A 23856-nucleotide genomic window follows, 5' to 3' on the forward strand; every position below is an offset into this window, starting at 1 on the left:
ATATCCAACCCCTTCCACTGAAAACAGGTCCCTTCCCACCCCATCAATTTAACTGCTTCTTTATTTATAAGGATATCTGCCACTAGGATTTGTCATGTGGTTAAATATATCATGAATCCTGTGGATTTTTAATATTGTTTTCAAAGTAGGGGGCGGGTGGTACCTTTTCAAAGTGTTACGTGACATTTTGTCTACACAACTACTATTAAAATTTCTACACACTGAACACCTTATCCTGTCCCATGCATCAAAGATGGTCCCCATTTTTATAGGCCCTAGATAATTGCTAATGCTGATCCAACAGTAACAAACAAACTACATAAAACCTCATTCGCTAATGTTTCCATGCATCAAAGCTCCAAGGGCGGATCCAAAGCCCAAGGAAGGCAATGCAAAGACTCCCACTGATTTCAATTGCTTGAGTCATACCCTAACTTTTCCCTTGATCTGGGCCAATTCAGTTTGGAACAGACAATCTGCCATATTGCTTTATCTTTGGCCTAAGCTAAAAATTCTCTTCTCTGTGAGGCTTATAAATTCCACAGGCTTCAGCCCCTAGAGTCATTAATTAAAATATCCTTAAATATAACATCCTTAATTCAGTTATCCTTAACTGATCTTGTAAGTTGCTTGATATGAAGCTATTTGGTCTGAAGATCTTAAAAGCTCTGCCTATTTCTTGAGCAGAATGGGTAAGTTCCTTCAATCGGAGATACTTGTCTTTTGACTCTGACAGTGCGGCGTGTCATGGACAATGGTGGCATCTTTGACAAAGTCATCCTTAAAACGAGTAAAAAAACAGGAAAGTTCTAATGGCGACACACAAAACTGCTGACTTCTAACATTCCAAACTTCAAACCATCTGAACTGACTGCCTACAAACGTAGCCTGTGGTTTTAAATCTTACTGAGATCTAAAAACAAGACAAGTTTGACGTTCCTGGGCCAAATTCTCCTCTCACCTACTCTGGTGTAACTCAAGAGTGAGTGCACTGAAACCAATATAAAAGTGACAGAAGTGAGAGAAGAATTAGACCCTCTACATTTTAGTCATATTGAGTCATCTGAGAGCACTTTCTGATGGAGACTAATAGGAATTATTGTTCACCCACTCCCCCACTCTCCAATAACTCACAAATAGCTCAAATGAAGTGGCTCAAACAATTCCTCTTTTGGCTGAGACAAAAACATAAAATTGAAGCCTACATTTGTCTGTGTAAATTATGAGCCTCTGGAAGAGCAAGCTGGAAATCAACCTTAACTAGGTCACGTGCTACCAGCACCAATTATAAAAAATTATTTTTATACATTTCATTCTGTAGTGTACCACAGTACTGCTATCCAAGTTAAGCTTGAAGAAACTAGTTCAGCAAAATACTGCAAAATTCTATAAAGCATACTTCCTCCTATTTAATTTTTGTTACAGTGTCATCAATAAAGAATAATACCAGAACATCTCAACAAGAATGATGTAGGAAGGTGCTTGAGTTCCAGAAAAAATACCAACTGGGCAGAATTTCTGGACTGGACAAAACTGGAAACATTAAGTATAGAAATGTGCAAAAGAGCTGGGATTTCCACTAGGAGATTTAGCAGTTCCCTTAGACTTCTTTGGAAATCTCAGGAAAGATGCAAAGTTTGGACCTGAATCCAGATCTTAACTTTTTTGGGGCCATCTCTAATTAAGCGCTGGTCACTTATTTTCTTACAAACCAGGAAAAGAAAACACCCACAAAGGAGGAAATAAACTCCCTGAGAGAGGGGGACAGTCACACAGATTGCCTTGAGAGTGCCACTTCTGCAGCACCAGCTGCAAAGCTGTATTTACATATGACGTGAGACCATTTCAAAGTACTTGCTGGCACATTCCCTGCAAGATAAAACGCCTCAGACAGTTACAGCAGCATTCACGATACATGTGGGTCCAGGTTCCCTGCTGCCCTGCACTCTGCATAGTCAATTACACCTAGGCAGCGTGAGCAGAGCAGATCCGAATGGTATTGGTTCACGCCCACTTTGCACAGGTGTGAGTGACATCACAAGACACAGTGGCAAATCCGGCCCCTGGTGGAGCCACTTGGCTTACCACATTGGAGTTGCAGCAATTGGGCTAAGGGATATGGGTCCAGAGGGAGTTTGCCAACAGCTGGAGATCACCAAAGCACGGGGGTGAGGGCTGCCCATGCTGGGAAGGGAGAGGGGACTTACATTGCTTGTTCCATGCTCAGAGGTGAAGTCAGTAAAGAGTGCATGTTTGAGACGGGATGACACCTTGGACCAAATATTACCTGTGTGGCTCTCTGGGCTTCAGGGGAGGTTACAGCAGGGACAGATTTGTCCGCTTTTGTTTTCTTTGGCTGGCATTTAGCGATCTATTTCTATATCCCTCAGCCTAGGGCATTGTGCTTGGGTCAGTCGCAACCGTGGTTGCCTGTGACTTGATGTACAGTCAGCAGCCATCTACTTCTACTCAGGTCAGTCTCTGAGACGCATTGCAGAATAACCATACCCAGCTCTCAGGTAGCGTGATCATCTGTAGACTGCTTTGCAAAGGAGGGCAGTAGCGTTATTCCTATTTTACAGGGGGGAGGGGGAAACTGAGGCACAGAGAGCTGAAGTGACTTGCCCAAGAACACACAACAGGCCAGTGGCAGCGCCGGGAATAGAACCTAGGTCTCCTGAGTCTTAGTCCCGTGCCCTATCCACTAGACAACACTGTCTAGGAGCAGGAAGTGGATATGTCAAACACATAATGCAACTGGTGAAGGGGAGGCATGTGCCTATCTGGGAAAGAGAGAAGGGTGTGTAGATCACTGGGAACAACAGCTGGGGGAAAATCCACAATTGGCTTCATTTTGGAAGGGCTCTTAAGCAATCAAAAAGTAGCTAATAACCTATTCTTGCTATTACAGAAGCAAGAGCTCAACCCATTGTGGTGCATTGAGAAATGGCATAGAGTCGCTGAAGGAGAAGAGAGCGAGCAAGCAGATGATGAGAACTCTTTTCTGAACAAACGTCAGGGTGGTGGAAGAATGTTTGGAAATGTCCCAGAAGATTCCTTCTGCTGGAATCTGACCGAGTTATGGGGAGAGGAGCCAACAGATAATGTGGTTACTTGTTCAGAAAGAGTCCTGGAGGAGAAGGTTAAACTTATACCTGCCTGATGACTCTCATCCAACTAAGGAGAGGTTTTCTTGCCCACACCTAGGAATCTGGAAAGGTATGTGACTGGCAGATTAATGTGGATCCTTAGGACATGCCAGACCTTTAATGCATGGTCTCAGAATCCGCACTGAACCAAGTGGGGAGAATTGCAATGCTAAGGCAGGTGGCTGAATGTTCCAACCATTGCGTGCTTGTGTTTGCATTCACTGCTGTTGATCTTACAAGAGGCAGCGTGAGCGGCAGCAACTCGCAGCATTTTGGCACAATCCATATTGTATCCCAGTTACAGTGGATGCTGGGCTTTTATTTCACTCACCACCGTGTCTTCGTCTGTATCTTCGGAACTGCTTATCACAATGCTGGAGTCTTCTGCAAACAGAAGACAGGGAGTCAAGTGCCAGTTTGAACAGGCACAGCGCGAAAGGGTACAGGACAGAGGAAAAACTGGCAAAGCAACGTGGGTCCCTCCCCAGCCACACATATAAGGGCCACATAGCGGGCTGGTTGATGAGTGTTGAATTAGAGCCCCCTCCACTGGCTAGGGTGTAGCAGCGAGAGCTTTTCCAGAGAGACAGTTTCCTTCGTTGCTGCATGTGCCAATTTTCCTGTTCACCCCAGCTGAAATACTTTTCACCTCTGTGCTGCCCTCCCGCCCTGATCTGCTACAAGAAGTCCAGTGCTTCAGGGAATCATTTCCAGCATCATAGCCTCCAATCAGCCAGGCATTTCTATTCCTTACTTTCTTATTTTCCTCCCTTACTCCTAGTTCCACTCCTGAGACCTTCTGCTGCCCTTCCTCTCTTCCTTCCCTGGGTGTTGAGGCTGTGTGGTTGTGTCTCTCTGCATCACTGTCTAGCCACACTGAATTTAGCCTTTCCCATCTCCTCCCCAGTCAACCCTTTCAACTCCTCATTATTTTCAGTCGCTCATTTTGGAACAGTTCCCTGTTTGTCTGTATGTGGACCCAGGAAAATCAAGGTTCCTAGATGTTGCTATAGATCATGGATTCTCTACCTGTGGTCCAGATCCTTAGCAAGGGGCTCATGAACAGTTTGGGGATGTGGTGGGTGGGATTTCTCTTTATGGCTACATGGGAGAGGTCCCAAAATTATTGGAAGGGGGGGGGTGGTCTCTGAACTTTTTTGCTGTAACATGGCATCACGCCATGAAAGAGGTTGAGAAGCCAACTGCTCTGCAATGACTATAAAGGCTCCATCAGTGGACATTTGGTTTTACATGTTGAAGCTCCAACTCATTTGATTTTCATTGGGCTGCTGTGACAATTAGGGAACCCAACCCTTTACCCTGAGATAAGGAGTCACTACTAAGCACATGTCACTACAGCCCCTGCAGGCCGGCCAGGCAATGTTACGTGATGGCTGGGTATGTGTGGAAGTACTAAAGTGTGATGGGGTGTGCATGTCTCAGCCAACGACAACACTGAAACCGCCTCCTGCTGCTAGCCTGTTTCCTCATCTGGCTCCATGGATGCCACTTCTCTCCCAGGGCCTGTTACCTGCCTCCTCATGCCTACCCTGGAAGTGTGGCCCCATCACTGCCTTGTCCAGCTCCTCTGCCAGCTCCCCTACATTCCAGGATCCAGTGGGAAGTTGCCTCCCTCCATGGATATGGTCCATCGTCTCTGATGGACATTGCATTTTTTCTCCTCCCCTCACCATTCCCTCTGCTTGTGGGCCATTGATTGGCTCTCTGCCCAGGGCTGGTGCAAGAGCATTCTCCTGTGAAAGTCCTCCAAAAGCCTTCTTGTATCTTTCTGCCTCACCAGCCTGTTCACCCAGAGGGGGTTGGTTCACCTCTGAAAACAGGTCTCTCCTTTGGCCTATGGCCCTGATCTAGCAAAGATCTTAAATTTAAACACCCAGGACTCAAATGAAGGGATTTGCTGGACCAGCAGCTGTATCTCTCAGCTCCGCTTCTAAGGACTTCACTATGGAAAACAACATGGGAGGCTGCATTTTTAAAAGTATCCACCAGATGTCCCCGCTGCAGTCCCTGTCTGTTTGCCAGCTGGGACTCATCTGACTTGGAGGGCTGGGGAAGGGCCCAGTACTATCTGGGGAAGGCTGTGGCTGCATTTTAGACTGGTAGGGCTTGACCCCTGGCTGCACTGTGCCTGAGCCTGCCTTGCCAAGCACTGTGGCCTCACAAGCCTGCTAAGCGGCCCCAAGAAGGTTCCCCCCACCCCTGTGTGGTACTTGCTGATATAGGACCTCTCTCTCATACCACCTCCATGCTGCCTGCCATAGTGGAGAGGCAGGGGCACCCAAAGGGGTATGGTCAGAACAGCCTGGCTTCACTGACCTAGCAGTTGAGGCCCCGATCTTCAGGCGCCCTAACTCCCATTGATTTCAATGGAAGTTAGGTGCCTAAGTCACTTTGCAGATCTGGGTCCTGGTGCCTTGTGGGTGTTACAGGCAGGTGTAGCTCAGGGTGCTCTAACACAGAGGGCTGGGTGGGAGACACGGCTGCAGGAGCACCAGGGGTAGGACATAGAAAGCAGGAGATGTAGGTCAGCTTTTCTCACCATCCCAATGTGAACTCTGGGCAATTGGGACTCAACCCTGCAAGGTCCTGGAGGTGGTCAGCTACACAGCGCTTTTCCCCTTTCACTCTCAAAGTGCCTTACAAGGGAGGTCAGTATCTATATCCCAATTTTACAATTGGGGAAACTGAGGCACAGAGAGGGGTGACAACTTGGCTAAGGTCACCCAGAGCTGAGAGACAGAGCTGGGAACTGATCCCAGATATCCTTGGTTTAGGGTGACCAATAGTCCCTTATTACAAGGAACGTCCCATATTTTTTCATCTCTGTACAACAAGGACAGGAGTTGCTAAGTGCTGCAAAAAGCAGAAGAAATACCCTTGACGAATGGAGGTGAGTGCTGCTTAGTATCAGAGATCCTAGTTTTCCATTATAACGCCCCACAAAAAGAATTCTCTGACAAAAAACATAAAAATCTGTTTTTTTCCACTATTAAAAGGAAACACTGAACTGTAGTTTCCCTAGCCACAGTATAGACAGGTATCCATTGAACACAATGTTTGATTGATCTATTTACAATTTTTCAGCTAGCAGCCTGAGCCCTGCCGCCCGGGGCTGACAGCCGGAGCTCTGCCCGGTCTCCTGATTATCTGAATTTTTAAGTATCTGATCTGTCGCTGGTCCCAATTAGATCAGAGAATCGGGGTTCCACTGCACATGTTCTTATTTTTTCACAAAATGTAAAAACTAAAGATTCTCTATAAAAACACAGGTTTCAGAGCGGTAGCTGTGTTAGTCTGTATCAGCAAAAAGAACGAGGAGTGCTTGTGGCACCTTAGAGACTAACAAATTTACTTGAGCATAAGCTTTCGTGGGCTAAAGCCCACTTTATCAGATGCATGCAGTGGAAAACACAGTAGGAAGCTATATATATACAGAGAACATGAAAAAATGGGTGTTGCCATACCAACTCTAACGAGACTCATCAGTTAAGGTGGGCTATTATCAGCAGGAGAATAACAACTTTTGTAGTGATAATCAGGATGGCCCATTTCAAACAGTTGACAAGAAGGTGTGAGTAACAGTAGGCGAAAAATTAGCATGGGGAAATAGTTTTTAGTTTGTGTAAAGACCCATCCACTCCCAGTCTTTATTCAAGCCTAGTTAAATGGTGTCCAGTTTGCAAATTAATTCCAGTTTTGAAGTTTCTCGTTGGAGTCTGTTTTTCAAGTTTTTTTGTTGAATAATTGCGACTTTTAGGTCTGTAATTGATTGTCCAATTATTCAACAAAAAAACTTGAAAAACAGACTCCAACGAGAAACTTCAAAACTGGAATTAATTTGCAAACTGGACACCATTAAATTAGGCTTGAATAAAGACTGGGAGTGGATGAGTCGTTACACAAACTAAAAACTATTTCTCCATGCTAATTTCCCCCTACTGTTACTCACACCTTCTTGTCAACTGTTTGAAATGGGCCATCCTGATTGTCACTACAAAAGTTTTTTTCTCCTGCTGATAGCCCACCTTAATTGATGAGTCTCATTAGAGTTGGTATGGCAACACCCATTTTTTCATGTTCTCTGTATATATATAGCTTCCTACTGTATTTTCCACTGCATGCATCCGATGAGCTTATGCTCAAATAAATTTGTTAGTCTCTAAGGTGCCACAAGTACTCCTCGTTCTTTTTATAAAAACACAAATTCCATGTTTTTCCCTGGGAAACAGATTTCTAGGATCCCTGCTTCTTCTTCTTCATTGATAATAATAAATAATAGTAGGAGGAGAGGTGAGATGGGGGTGCTAAGAAAACAGTCCCAAATGTTTGTTTTGAACTACAATGTTGGCAACCCTACCTGGGTCCCAGGCCCGTGCCCTATCCACTAGGCTGTACTGCCTTTGCCTTGCTGTTTACATAAGCACGGAAGGTGCAAATTACAAAGCCAGAAATGTGGAGGGTGAGGCCATGACCTCTGCTTCATAATCCTTACGTTCCATTCAGGACCCTTCTCGTGGTGATGTCTAGCTGCTTTGGCCCAAGCTTCCCTTTCAAGATGCCCCGCGGTGATCTCCCAACAAGGCTCCCACTTCACTCTTCCTACCTTGATCTCCGGGCTCAGAGTGGGCGTTTCCCAGCTCCTGAGAGAGCACAGCTCCCCTCGCTGCAGGAGCCCCTCCACAGTTTCTGCTGGGTGTTGAAGTGCTGGGTCCAGGCTGCAGGTCCAAGTCTAGCAAGCCCTGGTCGCACTTGCTGGGGGTTCTCTCCGGCACCTTGGGCTGAGATTCAAGCTTCAGCACCTTGATTGGTGTCTGGATGGCCTTTTCAGCTTGGCCTGGTTTCCTCTTCCCTGGGGGGGCCTGGGGAGAGAGAAGAGCCCCTAAGCAGCATGAGGATGGGTACCCGTCCAGGGAGCGTTGTGGGGCAGGCTGACAGTGTCCTAGGCCAGAGGTTTGCTCGGTCCTCTGAACACCCAGCCCAGCTGTGGGGGACTCTTTAAAATCCAATTACTGCTCAAAAGGTCCAGGGTAAACTATAAAGTGCTGGACTGTGATTGGGAAGTGAGGCCTCTGCTCTGTCACCCAGCTCCCTGGAGCCTGGATCTGGGCTCCGGATGCCACATGCTGTCTGCAGGGGGTGGGCAGAGTGGGTGGAACTATAAGCCTCCTTCCCCTCACTCTCCCATGCCCCAGTTGGCGCTGGCTGGGTGCCCAGGGCAATGGGGGAGGCAAACTGCACCTTTCTCAGGGCTGCGGTAAATGAGATCCTCACCAAACCCCCACAGTAGAGAGGGCTACGGGAGGGACCGTGACGCCCCGGGGGTACTGCTGGGGCAGTAACCTGCACCCGTGACCACTAGCTCAGGGTGAGGAAGAAGGGCAGCCTAGCCGTACATGGTCAGAGTACTAAGTGTGAGCTCTTTGGAGCAGTGGCCATGTCTCTGTGCTGCGTTTGTACAGCACCTGCATAGCACAATGGGCTCCTGGGCCATGCCTGGGACCTAGAAGCAGCCACGCTACAACCAGTGACCCTCCCTCCTCTTCCCTGTGCTCTTTACGAAGCACTGTAGTGAATCTGGGGCCCGAGTGCCAGCCTCTCCGACCCACAGGACAGACTCTGGGCAGGAGGCAGTCGAGTGAGCTTCCTCCACCCCACTTGCACCCCACCCTGCCCTGCAGAGACCAACAGAAGTGCCGGGTTTGTCCAATTTTTGGAGGGGCCCTGGGGGATGCCTCCAGCAGGTAGCATAAGGGGCAGAGACCCCAATACCCTCCAGGGAAGAGAAAAATACCTCCATCATACCAGGGACAGGCTCCCTTATGCTGGGCTTTGACTTAGGGAGACACAATCCCTGCCCCAAAGAGATTACAGGCCAAGAAGGCATGAAGGCAATCAAATAGATACAATGTGCTGGTGTGAATCAGCATAGCTCTGACAACTTTTCACTACAGCCCAGCCATCTGCTGTACCTTTTGGTCCAATTGTTCTGCCGACCGCTGGGCTCCTCCCCGCTGAGCTCAGGTCCCGATTGGGGAGGGAGGGTCATCTGCAAGCCAGAGCGCAATGTTCCATAATCAGCAGGAAACTTACCATGCCCAGGTGCGCCTCCTGGATGTTGCCAGTAAGCATGGGAACCGAGTGCTGCTCTTGAGTCCTAAGCTGAGTGAACTCCCCTGACTGGAGAAAGCACAAAGGAGCAATTAAAAGGAGCCCTTGGCATTCAGGCTGATAAGGGCCAGTGCGTACGTGAAGTCAGCTTCTCAGAGTTCTTCTAATCCGGACATCACAAGGGCCAGATCCAAAGACCTTGAGGAGCTGCTTCCTCAGCTTGGGCTGTTTGGTGGCCTGCTACAGCTGGGGAGAGAGAAAGGGAGAAGGTGCTACCAGAGAGGCTGAGGAACCACTGAGTGCAGGGGCCTGGTGGGATGCAGCCCAGCTAGTTGGACCTCAAGAGGAAGAGGATCACGGGACAGGAGTCTGGGAAACAGCTTAGGAAATAAGAACATAAGAATGGCCTGAGTGGGTGAGACCAATGGTCCACCTCACCTAGTATCCTATCTTCTGACAGTGGCTTGTGCTAGATGCTCCAAAGGGACTGAATAGAACAGGACAATTATCAAGCGATCCACCCCTGTCATCCACTCCCAACTTCTGGCAGTCAGAGGCCAGGGTCATCTCGAGCATGGGATTGCATCCCTGATCATCTTGGCTAACAGCCATTGATGGAGTTATCCCCCAAGAACTCATCTAATTCTTTTTTGAATCCCATTATACTTGTGGCCTTCACAACATCTCCTGGCAACATGTTGTACAGGTTGATTGAGCGTTGTGTGAAGAAGTACTTCCTTATGTTTGTTTTAAACCTGGTGCCTGTTAATGTTCTTATGTTATGTGAAAAAGTAAATAACATTTCCTTATTCACTTTCTCCACACCATTTATGATTTTATAGTCCTCGATCATATCCCTCCTTAATCGTCTCTTTTCTAAGGCGACCACTCCCAGTCTTTTTAATCTCCCCTCATACGGAAGCTGTTCCATACCTCTTAATCTTGTTTTGAGATGGGTGACCAGATCTTCATGCAGTATTCCAAGTAAGATGGATTTATGTAGTGGCATTATGATATTTTCTGTCTTATCATCTATCCCTTTCCTAATGGTTCCTAACAGTCTGTTAGCTTTTTTGACTGCTGCTGCACATTGAGCAAATGTTTTCCCCAAGATCTGGGGAATGACCCCAAGATCTCTTTCTTGAGTGGTAACTGCTAATTTAGTTCCCCATATTTTGTATGTACAGTTGGGACAATGTTTTCCAATGTACAACACTTTGCACTAATCAACATTGAATTTCATCTGCCATTTTGTTGCCCAGTCACCCAGCTTTGTGAGATCCCTTTGTAACTTCACAGTCAGCTTTGGATTTAACTGTCTTGAGTAATTTTGTATTGTCTGAAAACTTTGCCACTTCACTGCTTACCCCTTTTTCCAGATCATTTATAAATATGTTGAACAGCATTAGTCCTAGTACAGATCCTTGGGAGAACCCCCACTATGTACCTCTCTCCTGAAACTGACCATTTAGTCCTACCCTTTGTTGTCTCATTTAACCAGTTGCTGATCCATGAGAGGCCTTTCCCTCTTATCCCATGACTCTTTACTTTTCTTAAGAGACTGAGGTCTGGGACTTTGTCCAAGGCTTTCTGAAAGTCCAAGTACACTATATCAGCTAGATTACCTTTGTCCACATGCTTGTTGACACACTCAAGGAATTCTAATAATGGTGAGGCATGATTTCCCTTTACAAAAGCCAGGTTGACTCTTCCCAACATATTGTGTTCATGTATAATTCTCTTCTTTACTATAGTTTTAGCCAGTTTGCTTGGTACTGAAGTTAGGCTTACCAGCCTGTGAGTATGTCTACACTGGCAAATTTCTGTGCAACAAGAAATTTTATTAAAGAACAACACTTTTATTAAAGCATTGGAATTAAACTACTGTTGCATGTCCACACTGTTTTCCTTGTAACGGTGGAGCGCATCCACATTAGCAGCTCTTGCAACAGCAAAGAGAGCAGCGCACCATGGCAGCTATCCCACTGTACAACTGGCTGCAGGGTGCTTTGGGAAGGGTTCGCAATGCTTCATGGGGCAGGCACAGCATTGCATGATGTAGGTTTCCCAATCCCATTGTTCCATGGGCATCTTACTACATTGCCAGCTGCTTTTCAACTGAAGTGGGGTGTGGGGTGGCAGAGTGTGTGACAGGGAGTGTGTGTGTATGGACAGGGGGAGAGACTATGCTTTGGGGGAAAGAGTGTGTCAGCTTGCTGTCTTGTAAGTTCAGACAGCAGCAGGAAGCAACCAGTTCTGAGGCAGGAAGAGGGGGACACCCTGTCATCAGCCCCCGCCTTCCTCCCCAGCTCTCTGCACAACAATCTGTCTATCTCTCTCAGCTCTGTGTTCAACAGCAGGAGCATTCCACATCAGTGGTTTGCTTTGTGTCCCAGAGCAGATCAGCTCAGAATGCAAGGGTTGTCAGAAACAGAGCTTTGAAAGGGGAGGGGCGCATGTCTCCAGGGCAGCAGAGTTCAAAACAATGAGCAGAGCAGCCACTTGAGGGATTACGGGACACTTCTGGAGGCCAATTGATTTCTTTCTGCACTGTAATGTGTTTACACTGCCAATACAACGCTGGAGCCTCTGTGCTTAGGACTCTCAGGGTAGGTATACACTGCTCACGATGCCGCGGCAGCGCTCTGACATGAGCAGTGTAGACACGCTTTATCGCCGGGGAGATAGCTCTCCCCGCTGATAAAAAAACCCCACCCTGAACATGGCTCCCAGCAATAAACCGCTGTCTATACTGGCACTTTTCAGCACTAAAACTTTTGTCACTCAGGGCGGTGTTTTTTCACACCCCGAACAACTGAAGTTTTAGCGCTGAAAGTGGCAGTGTAGACACAGCCTCATCGAGGTGGTGTTTTTGCAGTGCTGCAACTGAGGAGTTTCTGTGCACAAAGTGGTTTGGCAGTGTGTACACCTCGGGAGTTACACTGCAGAAAGCTGCTTTACTGCGCTGTAATTTGCAAGTGTAGACAAGGCCTGTATTTGCAAGGATCGCCTCTGGAGCCTTTAAAGAAAAATCAGTGTTACATTAGCAATCCTCCAGTAATCTGGTACAGAGGCTGATTTAAGCATTAGGTTACATACCACAGTTAGAAATTCTACAATTTCATGTCTGAGTTCCTTCAGAACTCTTGAGTGATTACCATCGGATCTTGGTGACTTATTACTGTTAAATTTAAAAATTTGTTCCAAAGCCTCCTCTGCTGACACGAATCTGAGGAACTGTCCCAGATTTGGGTAATCTAAAAAGAATGGCTCAGGTGTGGGAGGCCACATCCTTTGCAGTGAAGTCTGGTGCAAAGAATTCATTTAGCTTCTCCACAAGGGGCTTGACTTCCTTGAGTGCTCCTGTAGCCCCACAATCATTCAGTGGCCCTCCTGATTGTTTGGCAGCCTTCCTGCTTCTGATGTACTTAAGAATTTTTTTGCTATTAGTTTTTGTGTCTTTTGCTAGTTACTCTTCAATTTCTTTTTGGGCCTGTCCAATTTAGCTTTTACTGCATTTTGTACTCGGTTGTTTAGCCGTGGTGGCACTTTTTTGGTCTTCTTATTATTTTGTTGTTGTTGCCTTTTAAGGAACAGTCATAAGAGTGAAATGCCTGTAAGCTGCATGGATACTATTTTAAAACACCATAAGAGAGGTTCAAACTAAATGTAGACCCCAAATCAACAACAACAACAAAACAGTAAGAAGACCAAAAAAGTGCCACCACGGCTATTCTCTCCTTGATGTACCGGGTCGTTTTCTCTGTTGGTCACAGGTGTGGCTGCCTGTCTCCAGGGTTGGCAGTTCTGGCAGCTATGCAGGGGTGTAATCTAGATGATTGCCTGTAAGCAGGAAAGGCTCTTCTCTCCCTTCTGCTCAGGCTCAGTAAGGGGTGTGTGACCCCGTTACAGAGATCAACCACTGAGAGGAGGAGCAGGCAGAGCAGCAGCTGGCCAGCGAATGGGGTGTGGTGACAGAACAGGGTGGGAAGAAGGGATGTGTCCTGCTTTGAGCAGGGGGTTGGACTAGATGACCTCCTCAGGTCCCTTCCAACCCTGATATTCTATTATTCTATGTTGTAGAAAAGAGGGAAAGGTCTCTGAATGTGGGCAAAAGTGCGGGCTCTTCCAGATGAAGGGAGCGGCATGAAACAGACCTGTCCCCTAGCGTGGGAGATGGGGACAAAGAGAGAAGAATGTCACAGAGTAGAACTGCATGGTGGTGAAGGTCCCTGGGGGATCTCTGTTATTGGGTGTCTGGACAGAATCTCACCCATGGGCTTCAACACAATGAGGTGCCATGCTCCCCTCCTTTGGCCTTTTCCCTGCTAGTGCTTGGTGGGAGGGTCACGGTAGCCACGCTCCTATCAATGCAGAATTGGGTCCCCCCCACACTCCTTGTCCTGCTCAACACTCCTTACCCCCCATCACGCATGTAAATTTGGCCAGTGTGGCAGGTGGGAGAAACTACAGAATCAGCATCTCCACCAGCCCTTGGCATGGCAGGAGCCCTCCCCTACCCCTTTGATAAGGGCAAATGCAAATAGCTCCTCTCACCAAGTCCTTAGGTGAAGATACCTCAGTCACTGGAGCTACTTGGGCAGCACAGGAGGCAGCATCTACAAAGGAGAAAGATTGAGCTGGGTGAAGCTGTTCTCAGAGGCAGTGAAAATACTCCCAGATTGCTGGTTACAGTGTCGGCAGAGTGTCCCCATGCCCTGCAAGCAGCTGAGTTGGGAGTGGCCTTGGCAGAAGGCCTGTAATAGTAAGATCTGGCTTGCTTCTCATTCTGATTCTCAATCCCTCATCAGAAGCCCGACTGCTAGGTTCTGGATGAGCCAGGAACATAGGTGCCTGCTACCTTTGCCGGGAGTCCAGCAAGCAGAACCACAGCAGTGAAACCAGCACGTCATAAAATCCAGCCTAACTATCTTCATATTTGCATAGGGAGATGAGGCAGAGACCGCTGAGTGATGCTACCGTTGGACCAACCTCATTGCTAGTGGAACTGACTGCAGTGGAGTTACACCAGGGGTGAATCTGGCCTCCTGCTTTCAGACAGAGCACAGAGTTGCCACCTGGCCTGCAGTGATGTGGGAATGGCCTCAACTGGAGGAGGTAGTGCTGAGTCCTTTGAGACAGTGAGGCCCTGCTTTTGGGAAACAGCTTCCTATTCTGAAGGGGCACTCCTAGCACTTAAAACATCCAGCTAGTTGACGGGCGGGCCCAGTCTCATCAGAGTGTTATGGACTGCAATCCCAAAACTGGAGAGCACAGGCTGGATTCTCCACTGTCCTGCACCTCAGGTCATCCTTTACACCAGTAGATGCAAAAGGCTAGGGAATCAGAAAGGGAGCTATTGCCACACACTTTGCATTGGTGGGAATGATGGACCCATGGCATGGGGCGATGGGGAATCAGGGGAAATGGGACCGAGCCTGAACTGGCCCATTTCACATCACCTCCCACCACCCTGAAAGTTAGAGCACTGTTAGCTAAATGAGGGCCAATTATGCAAAGAGGGAAAGAATTCCTGGACACTTGAGAGATGCTGGTATTTTGTGGGTTTTAACGTAGCTGCCCCAAAGTGTAACATCTTCCTCAGATTTCACAGGCAGCTTTTTGCAAGAGGGAAAATAGTTTGCCCCATTTTCGAGGTATAGTAATTAGTAAGGCAGGGCAGGTGGTACATTGAGGACATCAGACATGGCATCATGCAGCCATGCCCCCATCCCGCCAAGCACTACCCCATCTTACTCCAGCAGGAGCCACACAGGTCTGTGAAACCATCTTACCTCTCTCCCCAGTCACTCTTTCAAACAGAGCCTGGAGTTTGGCTTTACACTCGGCGAAGTCTCCAGCCTGGACACTGGCTCCCACTGCCAGAGGCTGCAGTTTCATGAGCTCCTCTAAGGATCCTTTGATGAAGGGGTGCATGTCCATCACTTCCTGGTCTGACGCATAGAGATGCATCTTCTCCACTAGCTGCTCACTGGCCCCCATCCTTTTGAGCACAGCTTCCATCTGCTTCAGCTTCCCCTCCAGGTCCTCGTTCCCCAGGCGGTGCTGCCTTTCCACCATCTCCAGCAGCTCCTGCTCCTTCTCTTGGATCAACTTCACCATGTGTTCGATGCTCTTTCGGATCAGCTCCTGGTTTTCAGTCCTCACCCGGTCCATTTGGTCAGCTTTGCCCTTCAGGCTTTTATAGACATCCTCAAAGTGGGCCTTCTTCCTCTTCAGCTCTTCGCTCAGGCTCCCCAGCTCCTCCTGCCGCCGCTCAATTTCCGTCTGGATGTTGCAGTAGAGTTTTGAGTGCTCACTATCCAGGAGCGCACAGGAACAACAGAGAGGCTTGAAACATCCTCTGCAGTAGATACTACTGATACAAGCACAATACAGCTTAATTTGAATGCATCCTAAGAAGTCCCTTCTTCTCTACAACCCACTGCTTGGCCTACAGTTGAGGCTGGGGCAAGGCCTTTGGTTGTAGCCACATCCTGAGCCTCGTGATTAGAGCTGGTGGGGATTTTTTCAAATAAACATTTTTTTCACTGAAAAATGTCAATTAGTCCCAAGTGAAACCATTCACAAACAGGATCGGTGTCAATGAATTTCATGACTCGACAAAATGTCAAGCAATGTTTCAAAAGGGTTAGTTTCAACATTTTCAAAATGAAAAATTCTGGTTTTCTGGTCCAAAACAATTTAAAAAAAAAGAAATTTAAGCTAACTGCAGTCAAAAAAAAGGAGAGCTTTATAAAAAGAAAAAAAAAGGTCAAAACCGAAACAAAATGTTTTGATTTATACAAACAGAAACCTTTTGCTTTAGAAAAATCATTGAGATTTTGACTTTTTGTCCCGATTCAGGATGTGGAAAAAGTTTTGAACTCTCAAAGATTTTAGTGGGATGGGAAACCATTTCCCACCCAATACTATTGTGATGAGAGGTGTAGAGGAAAAGTGGAGTAGAGGAAGAGAAGAAGAAATAAGATCTCCAAAGTTTCCCACAGGCAGCCAGACTTATGGGGGTTGATTCAAATATTTGGCCATTGGCATATCTCTAACAAAAGCATTCCCTACTGGCACATAGAGAAAAAGGGCAGCGACGTAATGGGATAATAGCTGCATCCTGTGGAAATTCCCTTCCCATTCTGGGGAACTCCTTAGAGATTCTCTAGGACAGATCCTCCTCAGCTGGTGTTAATGGGAATGGTTGTGCTGAAATCAATGGAGCCATGGTGATTTACATCAGCTGAGTATGATGCCTTCTGTTTTTCAGGGAGTCCAGGAGAGGGACAGTCTCCAAAGAGGAGATAAATGGAGAAAAGCTGCAGCCCAGCATAGCCACCCAGAGGCTGGAATCTACAGAGTGATTCATTAGGAACTGTTTGTAGAAGTTGGCAATTCGCTCTTGATGAGAAATGGGATATGCCTGCTGCTCTGATTCCATTCCTTCTCCCACTCAACTGCTTGTAGGTATCAACTAAATTAACAGCCAAGGCACAGAAAGGCTAAGAGACTTGTCCAAGGTCACACACAGTCTGTGGTAAAGCAGGGATTTGACCCCCCCAATCTCACAGGTCCTAGCCTAGTCCCCTAAATACTGGACCAGCCCTCCTTGCAAGGACATACTGGTGCAGCTGCAAGAATGGTACTAAGGGTGTCAGCTGCAGCATACCCAGGGCTCAGTCACTACTTTCACCATGCAGGTTATGCTGAGCAGATTGCCATGACCTGGTGGTGAAAATGCCTGAGTCCCATCTACCCTAATATCTTAGCACTGATTCAGCTGCACCGTTGCTGGCAGTCGTTGGTGCAGCTGCACCCAGTGAGTAAGCAAGACAGAGTATCCAGCATGTCTGTGCAACACATGCTTCTCATTTGCAGTAATCTCACCGGGCCAGATTCTAGACTCCGTTACAGTGGTATAAAGCCAAGTGTAACCCATCAGTGACAATGAAGTGATTCTGCATTTATAATGGTGGAAATTGGATCAGACTCTGGCCCATTCTGAGTATAATACCATGGGGTGTGGGATACAGACACCGAGAGCTTGAGCAAATCTGAGACATGCAGAGAAATGTGACATGAGATTCTCTCTCCTCCCACCCAGTATTGTTTCTTTTCATGCCCGTCACTTTTCAGTTTGATGGCATTCCCATTAATCCCACCCCAAAGCATGATTTAAAATCTACAGGCAACTAAAGAAAAGGGCTGGGTAGATGGGAGGAATAATCAAACCATTGTCCTCTAAGAGAACCAGGAATTTAATTACCATATCTAAGGTAGAAGCAAAACTCAATCAGCTTAATGGGACTAAATCGGGGGGGGGGGGGGGGCCCAGATAATCTTCATCCAAGAATATTAAAGGAATTGGCACATGAAATTGCTAGCCCTTTAGCAAGAATTTTTAATGAATCTGTAAACTCAGGGGTTGTACCGTATGATTGGAGAATTGCTAACATAGTTCCTATTTTTAAGAAAGGAAAAAAAAGTGATCCGGGTAACTACAGGCCTGTTAGTTTGACATCTCTAATATGTAAACTCTTGGAAAAAAATTTGAAGGAGAAAGTTGTTAAGGACATTGAGGTCAATGGTAAATGAGACAAAATACAACATGGTTTTACAAAAGGTAGATCGTGCCAAACCAACCTGATCTCCTTCTTTGAGAACGTAACAGATTTTTTAGACAAAGGAAATGCAGTGGATCTAATTTACCTAGATTTCAGTAAGGCATTTGATACCGTGCCACATGGGGAATTATTAGTTAAATTCAAAAGATGGGGATCAATATGAAAATTGAAAAGTGGATAAGGAATTGGTTAACAGGGAGACTACAGCGGGTCCTACTGAAAGGTGAACTATCAAGCTGGAGGGAGGTTACTAGTGGAGTTCCTCACGGATCAGTTTTGGGACCAATCTTATTTAATCTTTTTATTACTGACCTCGGCACAAAAAGTGGGAGTGTGCTAATAAAGTGTGCGGATGATACAAAACTGGGAGGTATTGCCAATTTAGAGAGAGACCGGGATAACATACAGGAAGATTTGAATGACCTTGTAAACTGGAGTAATAGTAATAGGATGAAATTTAATAGTGAGAAGTGTAAGATTATGCATTTAGGGATTAATAACAAGAATTTTAGTTATAAGCTGGGGACGCATCAATTAGAAGTAACGGAGGAGGAGAAGGACCTTGGAGTATTGGTTGATCATAGGATGACTATGAGCCGCCAATGTGATATGGCAGTGAAAAAAGTTAATACGGTCTTGGGATGCATCAGGCGAGGTATTTCCAGTAGAGATAGCAGGTTTTAGTACCGTTATACAAGGCACTGGTGAGACCTCACCTGGAATACTGTGTGCAGTTCTGGTCTCCCATGTTTAAGAAGGATGAATTCAAACTGGAACAGGTACAGAGAAGGGCTACTAGGATGATCCGGGGAATGGAAAACCTGTCTTATGAAAGGAGACTCAAGGAGCTTGGCTTGTTTAGCCTAACTAAAAGAAGGTTGAGGGGAGATATGATTGCTCTCTATAAATATATCAGAGGGATAAATACCGGAGAGGGAGAGGAATTATTTAAGCTCAGTACCAATGTGGACACAAGAACAAATGGATATAAACTGGTCATTGGGAAGTTTAAACTTGAAATTAGACGAAAGATTCTAACCATCAGAGGACTGAAGTTTTGGAATAGCCTTCCAAGGGAAGCAGTGGGGGCAAAAGACCTATCTGGCTTTTAGATTAGACTTGATAAGTTTATGGAGAAGATGGTATGATGGGATAATATGATTTTGGCAATTGATTGATCTTTAAATATTCATAGTAAACAGGCCCAATGGCCTGTGATGGGATGTTGGATGGGGTGGGATCTGAGTTACTACAAAAAATTCTTTCCTGGGTATCTGGCTGGTGAATCTTGCCCACATGCTCAGGGTTCAGCTGATCGCCATATTTGGGGTCGGGAAGGAATTTTCCTCCAGGGCAGATTGGAAGAGGCCCTGGAGGTTTTTCGCCTTCCTCTGTAGCATGGGGTATGGGTCACTTGCTGGAGGATTCTCTGCTCCTTGAAGTCTTTAAACCATGATTTGAGGACTTCAGTAGCTCAGACATAGGTGAGAGATTTTTTGCAGGAGTGAGTGGGTGAGATTCTGTGGCCTGCACTGTGCAGGAGGTCAGACTAGATGATCATAATGGTCCCTTCTGACCTTAATATCTATGAATCTATGAATTAGTGATTGGTACTGGCAGCAATAGATTATTATACATGTGTGTTATATGCATGATTGGTGGGTGAAGCTTCCCCTCAGGGAGGCTAGCTCCTTGTCCCGCCTCTTCTGCCAGTGGCCCCACCCCACTTCACCCCACTCTGCCCCAGGCCCACTGTAACAGGGTGCTGGCCAGGAGGTCCTGGGCCAGCCCTCTGTTAGCCTAGCTCCAATTAAGAAGCATTAATTGGGGCTGGCTGAGTATGCCACACTTAATTGCTAGAAGGGAAGCACCTGCGGGCCTCATTAGCCAGGGGGCTATATAGGGCTGGCAGGCAGGCAGGCAAGGGAGGAGCCAAGGACTGTGCATCACTGCTGGCTGGAGAAGCTAGCTTTCCCCCAGGTTGCTGGTTTGCAGCGGTCTGTAAATAGAAGGTGGTGGGAGTTGACACCGTGAATAAAATAAAAATAAAATAAAATAATTGTACTCAGAAGAGATCTCTGGCTGATTTGTTGCAAGGACAAGCAAACTCCTTGTTACGCCCACCTCCTCCTCTGCTCAGCCCCCTCCCTGCCACAGGTGTCCCTCCTCTCCATCCCCCCTGCCCCTTGGGCCCCCACTGCTGCTCACCAGTCCCTCCTCCCTTTCTGCTCAGTCCCCTTGCTGCTGCTCGCCAGTCCCACCTCCTCCCTCTCAGCCCGCCCTCCTGCTGTTCACTGGTCTCTCCTCCCACCATTTGTCCTCTCTCTGCTCACTGTATGCTTCTCCTTCCCCCCTCCTCCCCGCTCAGCCCCAGAGCCACTGCTCGCTGGTCCCTCTTCCTCCTGTCCCCGCTTGCCCCCCCACCTCTGCTCACTGGTCCCTCCTCTCTCCCCCTCCCCGCGTGCATCCCTCCTCTCCTCCCCTCCACTGACCCTCGCCACATCCCTTCCCCCCTCTTCCCACACAACCCCCATCGTCACCCACCGCATCCCTCCTCCCATTGGAGGCCAAGTGGGAGGGGAGGAGGGACCGGCGGTGGGGGGCCGAGTGGAGAGGAGGAACCAGCAAGCGGCAGGAGGGACCTCCAGAGAGGGGGTTGGAGAGTGCTGGAGAGGAGCACCAAGGCAGAAAACGCTGAGTTTTTATATGAGCCATGCAGGTTCCTGGGCAGCTGAGGAGGTGATTTCTGCTACTCAGCTTCCTGGGTTCATCAGTAATCTCCCTGGGGAGTCCCAGGGACCCAGGTAGCTGAGTAGTAGGTACCGGCTCCTCAGCTGCCTGGGAACCTGCATGGCACATAATAAATAAGCAAACTCTTCCCATGGAAGCCTACTCCCAGCATGTAGGGGAAGAGGTGGAGCCACCATGGCCCAGGCTTCTGGCCGCAGGATCAGCGGTGGCTGCACCGGGGAGGCTTAGCCCCTCCTGGCCTACTGTACCCGCTGCCCATGGTTATATGCCTTTCAATATGACACATGCGTGGGGAGTTTGTAAGTCTCTACGAAGGATCTTTGGGAATAGAGGTTTTCCCATACTAGCCCAGAGGGTTCGTCAAGCCAGTGCCTTCAGCAGTGGTCAACATGCACTGTGTCAGACGGTGTGTGGGAGGGAAATCCCAAGATGTACCTGGCCAATTGTTCAATGGGGGGTGTGACCCATGCTTTGTCCCCCGCATTACTGCACCACACACAGAAGTTTGAGTCTCCTCTTGCCTCCAAACTAAAGAGCCTGGTCTTTTAATTCAAGCAGTAAGGGCTCATGAATTTAGATGCTGAGGTCCCGGGTTCAGTCTCTGCAGAAGAGCAACCCTGGGGCATTGTTTGAGGTGCAGGGGGATGCGAATTCCAGCCTGACCCCTGTTGTGATCTGCTGACACCATGAAGCAAGGGTGGGAATGTGCAGAGGCCACTTGAAAAAGAGCTAGCCTCATTTTACAGATGGGGAAACTGAGGCACAGGAAGAGGCTGTTGTGACAGTACATCCTATATTCTGCATAGTAATATGGTTATGATGGGAATATGGCATAACTAAGATATACTTTATGCAAGATGGCTCATGTAAGATACCATTGGAAAGGTTATGATTTACTGAATGTGATTATCCAGTTTGTATGCATGTATCATTTCTGTATCTAAAGTTAGGAATATTGACTATGTAACAATTACATCTGTGTGTGTACTTTGGAGGAACGCCTGCCAGACAGTAGGCAATCCTCCTGAATGACCCATTTAAGAAGGACAATAGAACTCTGAAGATACAAATCTCCCACCTTCCTGAAGTGCTTCCTGGGATGCTGTATTGACACTACAAGGTCAGGTGATAATCTCACCTGATGAAAAATACCCCTTTGGACACAGCTGGTACTTTTCCACTGTAGGGGGATGGGGATCAAACAAAGGATTCCTGCCTTAGGTAAATCCGTTTTAAGGGCTGGGGAGCGGGTTGATCTGGACTCTCCTCCATTGCCTACCCAAGAAGAAGGACTGCTGAAAGTACCTGAAGGGACAAAGGAACTAACCTGAGGGGAAAGGCAGGGGCGAGTCCAGACTGTGACAGGGGTCCAGTCTGTAAGAAGACATAACTGGAACTCTAAGATACAGAAACTCTGCAATTTACCTTTCCATACTAACGTTTACCAATCTTCTAGCTCAATAGGAGCTCTAAGTTAATTAGTTTGAGGACCCATTGTCTCACACTCCTTAATATTTCTCTTCCTGACAACTATATTTCGACAAACCCTTCAAGCAGCATTTCTTTAATGAATTATAATTTCAATATAATTCATTCTACTTTCACACCTAAAATAACATTGAGAGTGAGAAATTACTTCTTGAAACCACTCTCTTTAAGATCTTATGCTTAGTATGCATATTTTGTTTTATTTGCTCAGTAATCTGCTTTGCTCTGTTTGCTATCCCTTATAATCACTTAAAATCTGCCTTTTACAGTTAATAAATTTGTTTTGTTTATTATTAAACCCAGTTTGTGCAATTTCTAACTGAGGGGGGAAGAAGTTGTGCATATCTCTCTTCACATTGAAGGAGAGGTCAAATTTTTATGAGTTTGTGCTGTGCAGATCTTTCTATACAGCACAAGACAATATTATTTTGGGTTTATTCCCCAAAAGGGGTGTGCAAGTGAGTGCTGGGTGAATCCTCTCACACAGAGCTGGCTTCAGTTTGTGTTTGCATCTGGGTGTGGCCCTACCTCTGTGTGTGTGCTGCAAGGGGCTGGAGAGCCTAATTCAGCAAAACAGGGAGAGGGAATCCAGGCTGGTGGAGCAGGTGGGGCCCAGTGAAACCCTGGTACATCCAGAAGAGGGGTCCAACCCATCACAGCTGTGACTTGCCCAAGGTCACATAGTGGGTCAGTGGAAGAGCTGGGAATAGAACCGAAGGGCCATATTCTTGCAACATGACTCAAGTAGCTCCTGCGGAAGTCAATGGGAGTTACTCTCATATCTTGGTGCAGGAAGAAAGGGTCCTAAGTTCCCTAGACTCCCAGGCCTGGCCTTCACCACAGACCCTCCCTCCCAATACCCTTTTCCCATGTGCTCACAACTGTATGGGAATAAATCATAGAAGGTTGATGTTCTTACCTTGTAATGTAGTTCTGGTCATTGTGGGTGGGATTGGAACAGAAGAGGATTCTGGACTTCCTTGCTCCCTCCAGAAACTGTTTGGCAGATTCTGCCTTCAGCTCCCTCACCTTCCTGGTTTCGTGGCTTTTCTTCTTTGAGAACCACTGGTGGGCCTCAAAGCATCTGATGCAAAAGAACTCCTCGCACTCAGAGCACCAAAACTCGGCCAGATCTCTGCAGCGGTCACAGACCAAGTCGCTGCTGCTGACAATCTTCTGGTAGGTGCTCAGCTTGGCCTGCAGATTGGCAAAGAGCAGGTTGTCCTGGTCTGGGATCCCGCTGGCTTGTGGGATGGGAGCCTGGCAGATGGGGCACTGGCCAACGGGCTTGTTCTCTTCCAGGCAGTCGGTGCACAAAGTGTGAAAGCAGGACAGGAGCTTGGGATTCCTGGGTTCTTTCTGGCATCCCTGGCAGAGCAGGAACTGAAATTCTTCTTCCATCACCTTTGGGAGAGAGAGACCCAGGGGGTCACCAATGCTGTGCTGCTCTGCTATGAGCCCCAGTGAGTGATGGGGGGGGGGGAAGAGATGTCTCTATGTAACAGTAATAATATTACAAGCTAACCATGTACTGTATTTTTTTAAAATCCCTTCTATCCATTTTAAATTTGCCACCTTTCAATTGCCCCAAACATCCCCTTGTTTCTGTGTTTTGAGGAAGGGTGAAGGGGAACAAAGGGAACTATGAAGTGTTGTGAGGTGTGGTATGTGGCCTGTGTGATGGGGTGGACTAGGCCTAGAGGACC

At 47.3% G+C, this 23856-nt stretch overlaps 1 protein-coding gene across 2 annotated transcripts in view; it reads right to left on the reverse strand.

The window, feature by feature from the left end:
• Nucleotides 1-23856, reverse strand: part of PML (PML nuclear body scaffold) — a 41234-nt gene that overhangs the window by 15711 nt on the left and 1667 nt on the right. Inside the window, exons 2-7 of one of the 2 annotated variants that reach the window (XM_084642310.1) lie at nt 23070-23554; nt 15074-15654; nt 13836-13897; nt 9261-9347; nt 7774-8029; nt 3481-3533 (exon numbers count right to left, since the gene is read on the reverse strand). In XM_084642310.1, the coding sequence (XP_084498436.1) occupies nt 3481-3533; nt 7774-8029; nt 9261-9347; nt 13836-13897; nt 15074-15654; nt 23070-23554 (1524 nt within the window). Of the gene's footprint in view, nt 1-3480; nt 3534-7773; nt 8030-9260; nt 9348-13835; nt 13898-15073; nt 15658-23069; nt 23555-23856 lie in introns of both variants that reach the window. The other variant, XM_084642309.1, reaches the window with a different exon arrangement.

This window comes from Lepidochelys olivacea (assembly GCF_965140295.1).
Source record: "Lepidochelys olivacea isolate rLepOli2 genome assembly, chromosome: 10".
Classification (NCBI taxonomy): Eukaryota; Metazoa; Chordata; order Testudines; family Cheloniidae; genus Lepidochelys; species Lepidochelys olivacea.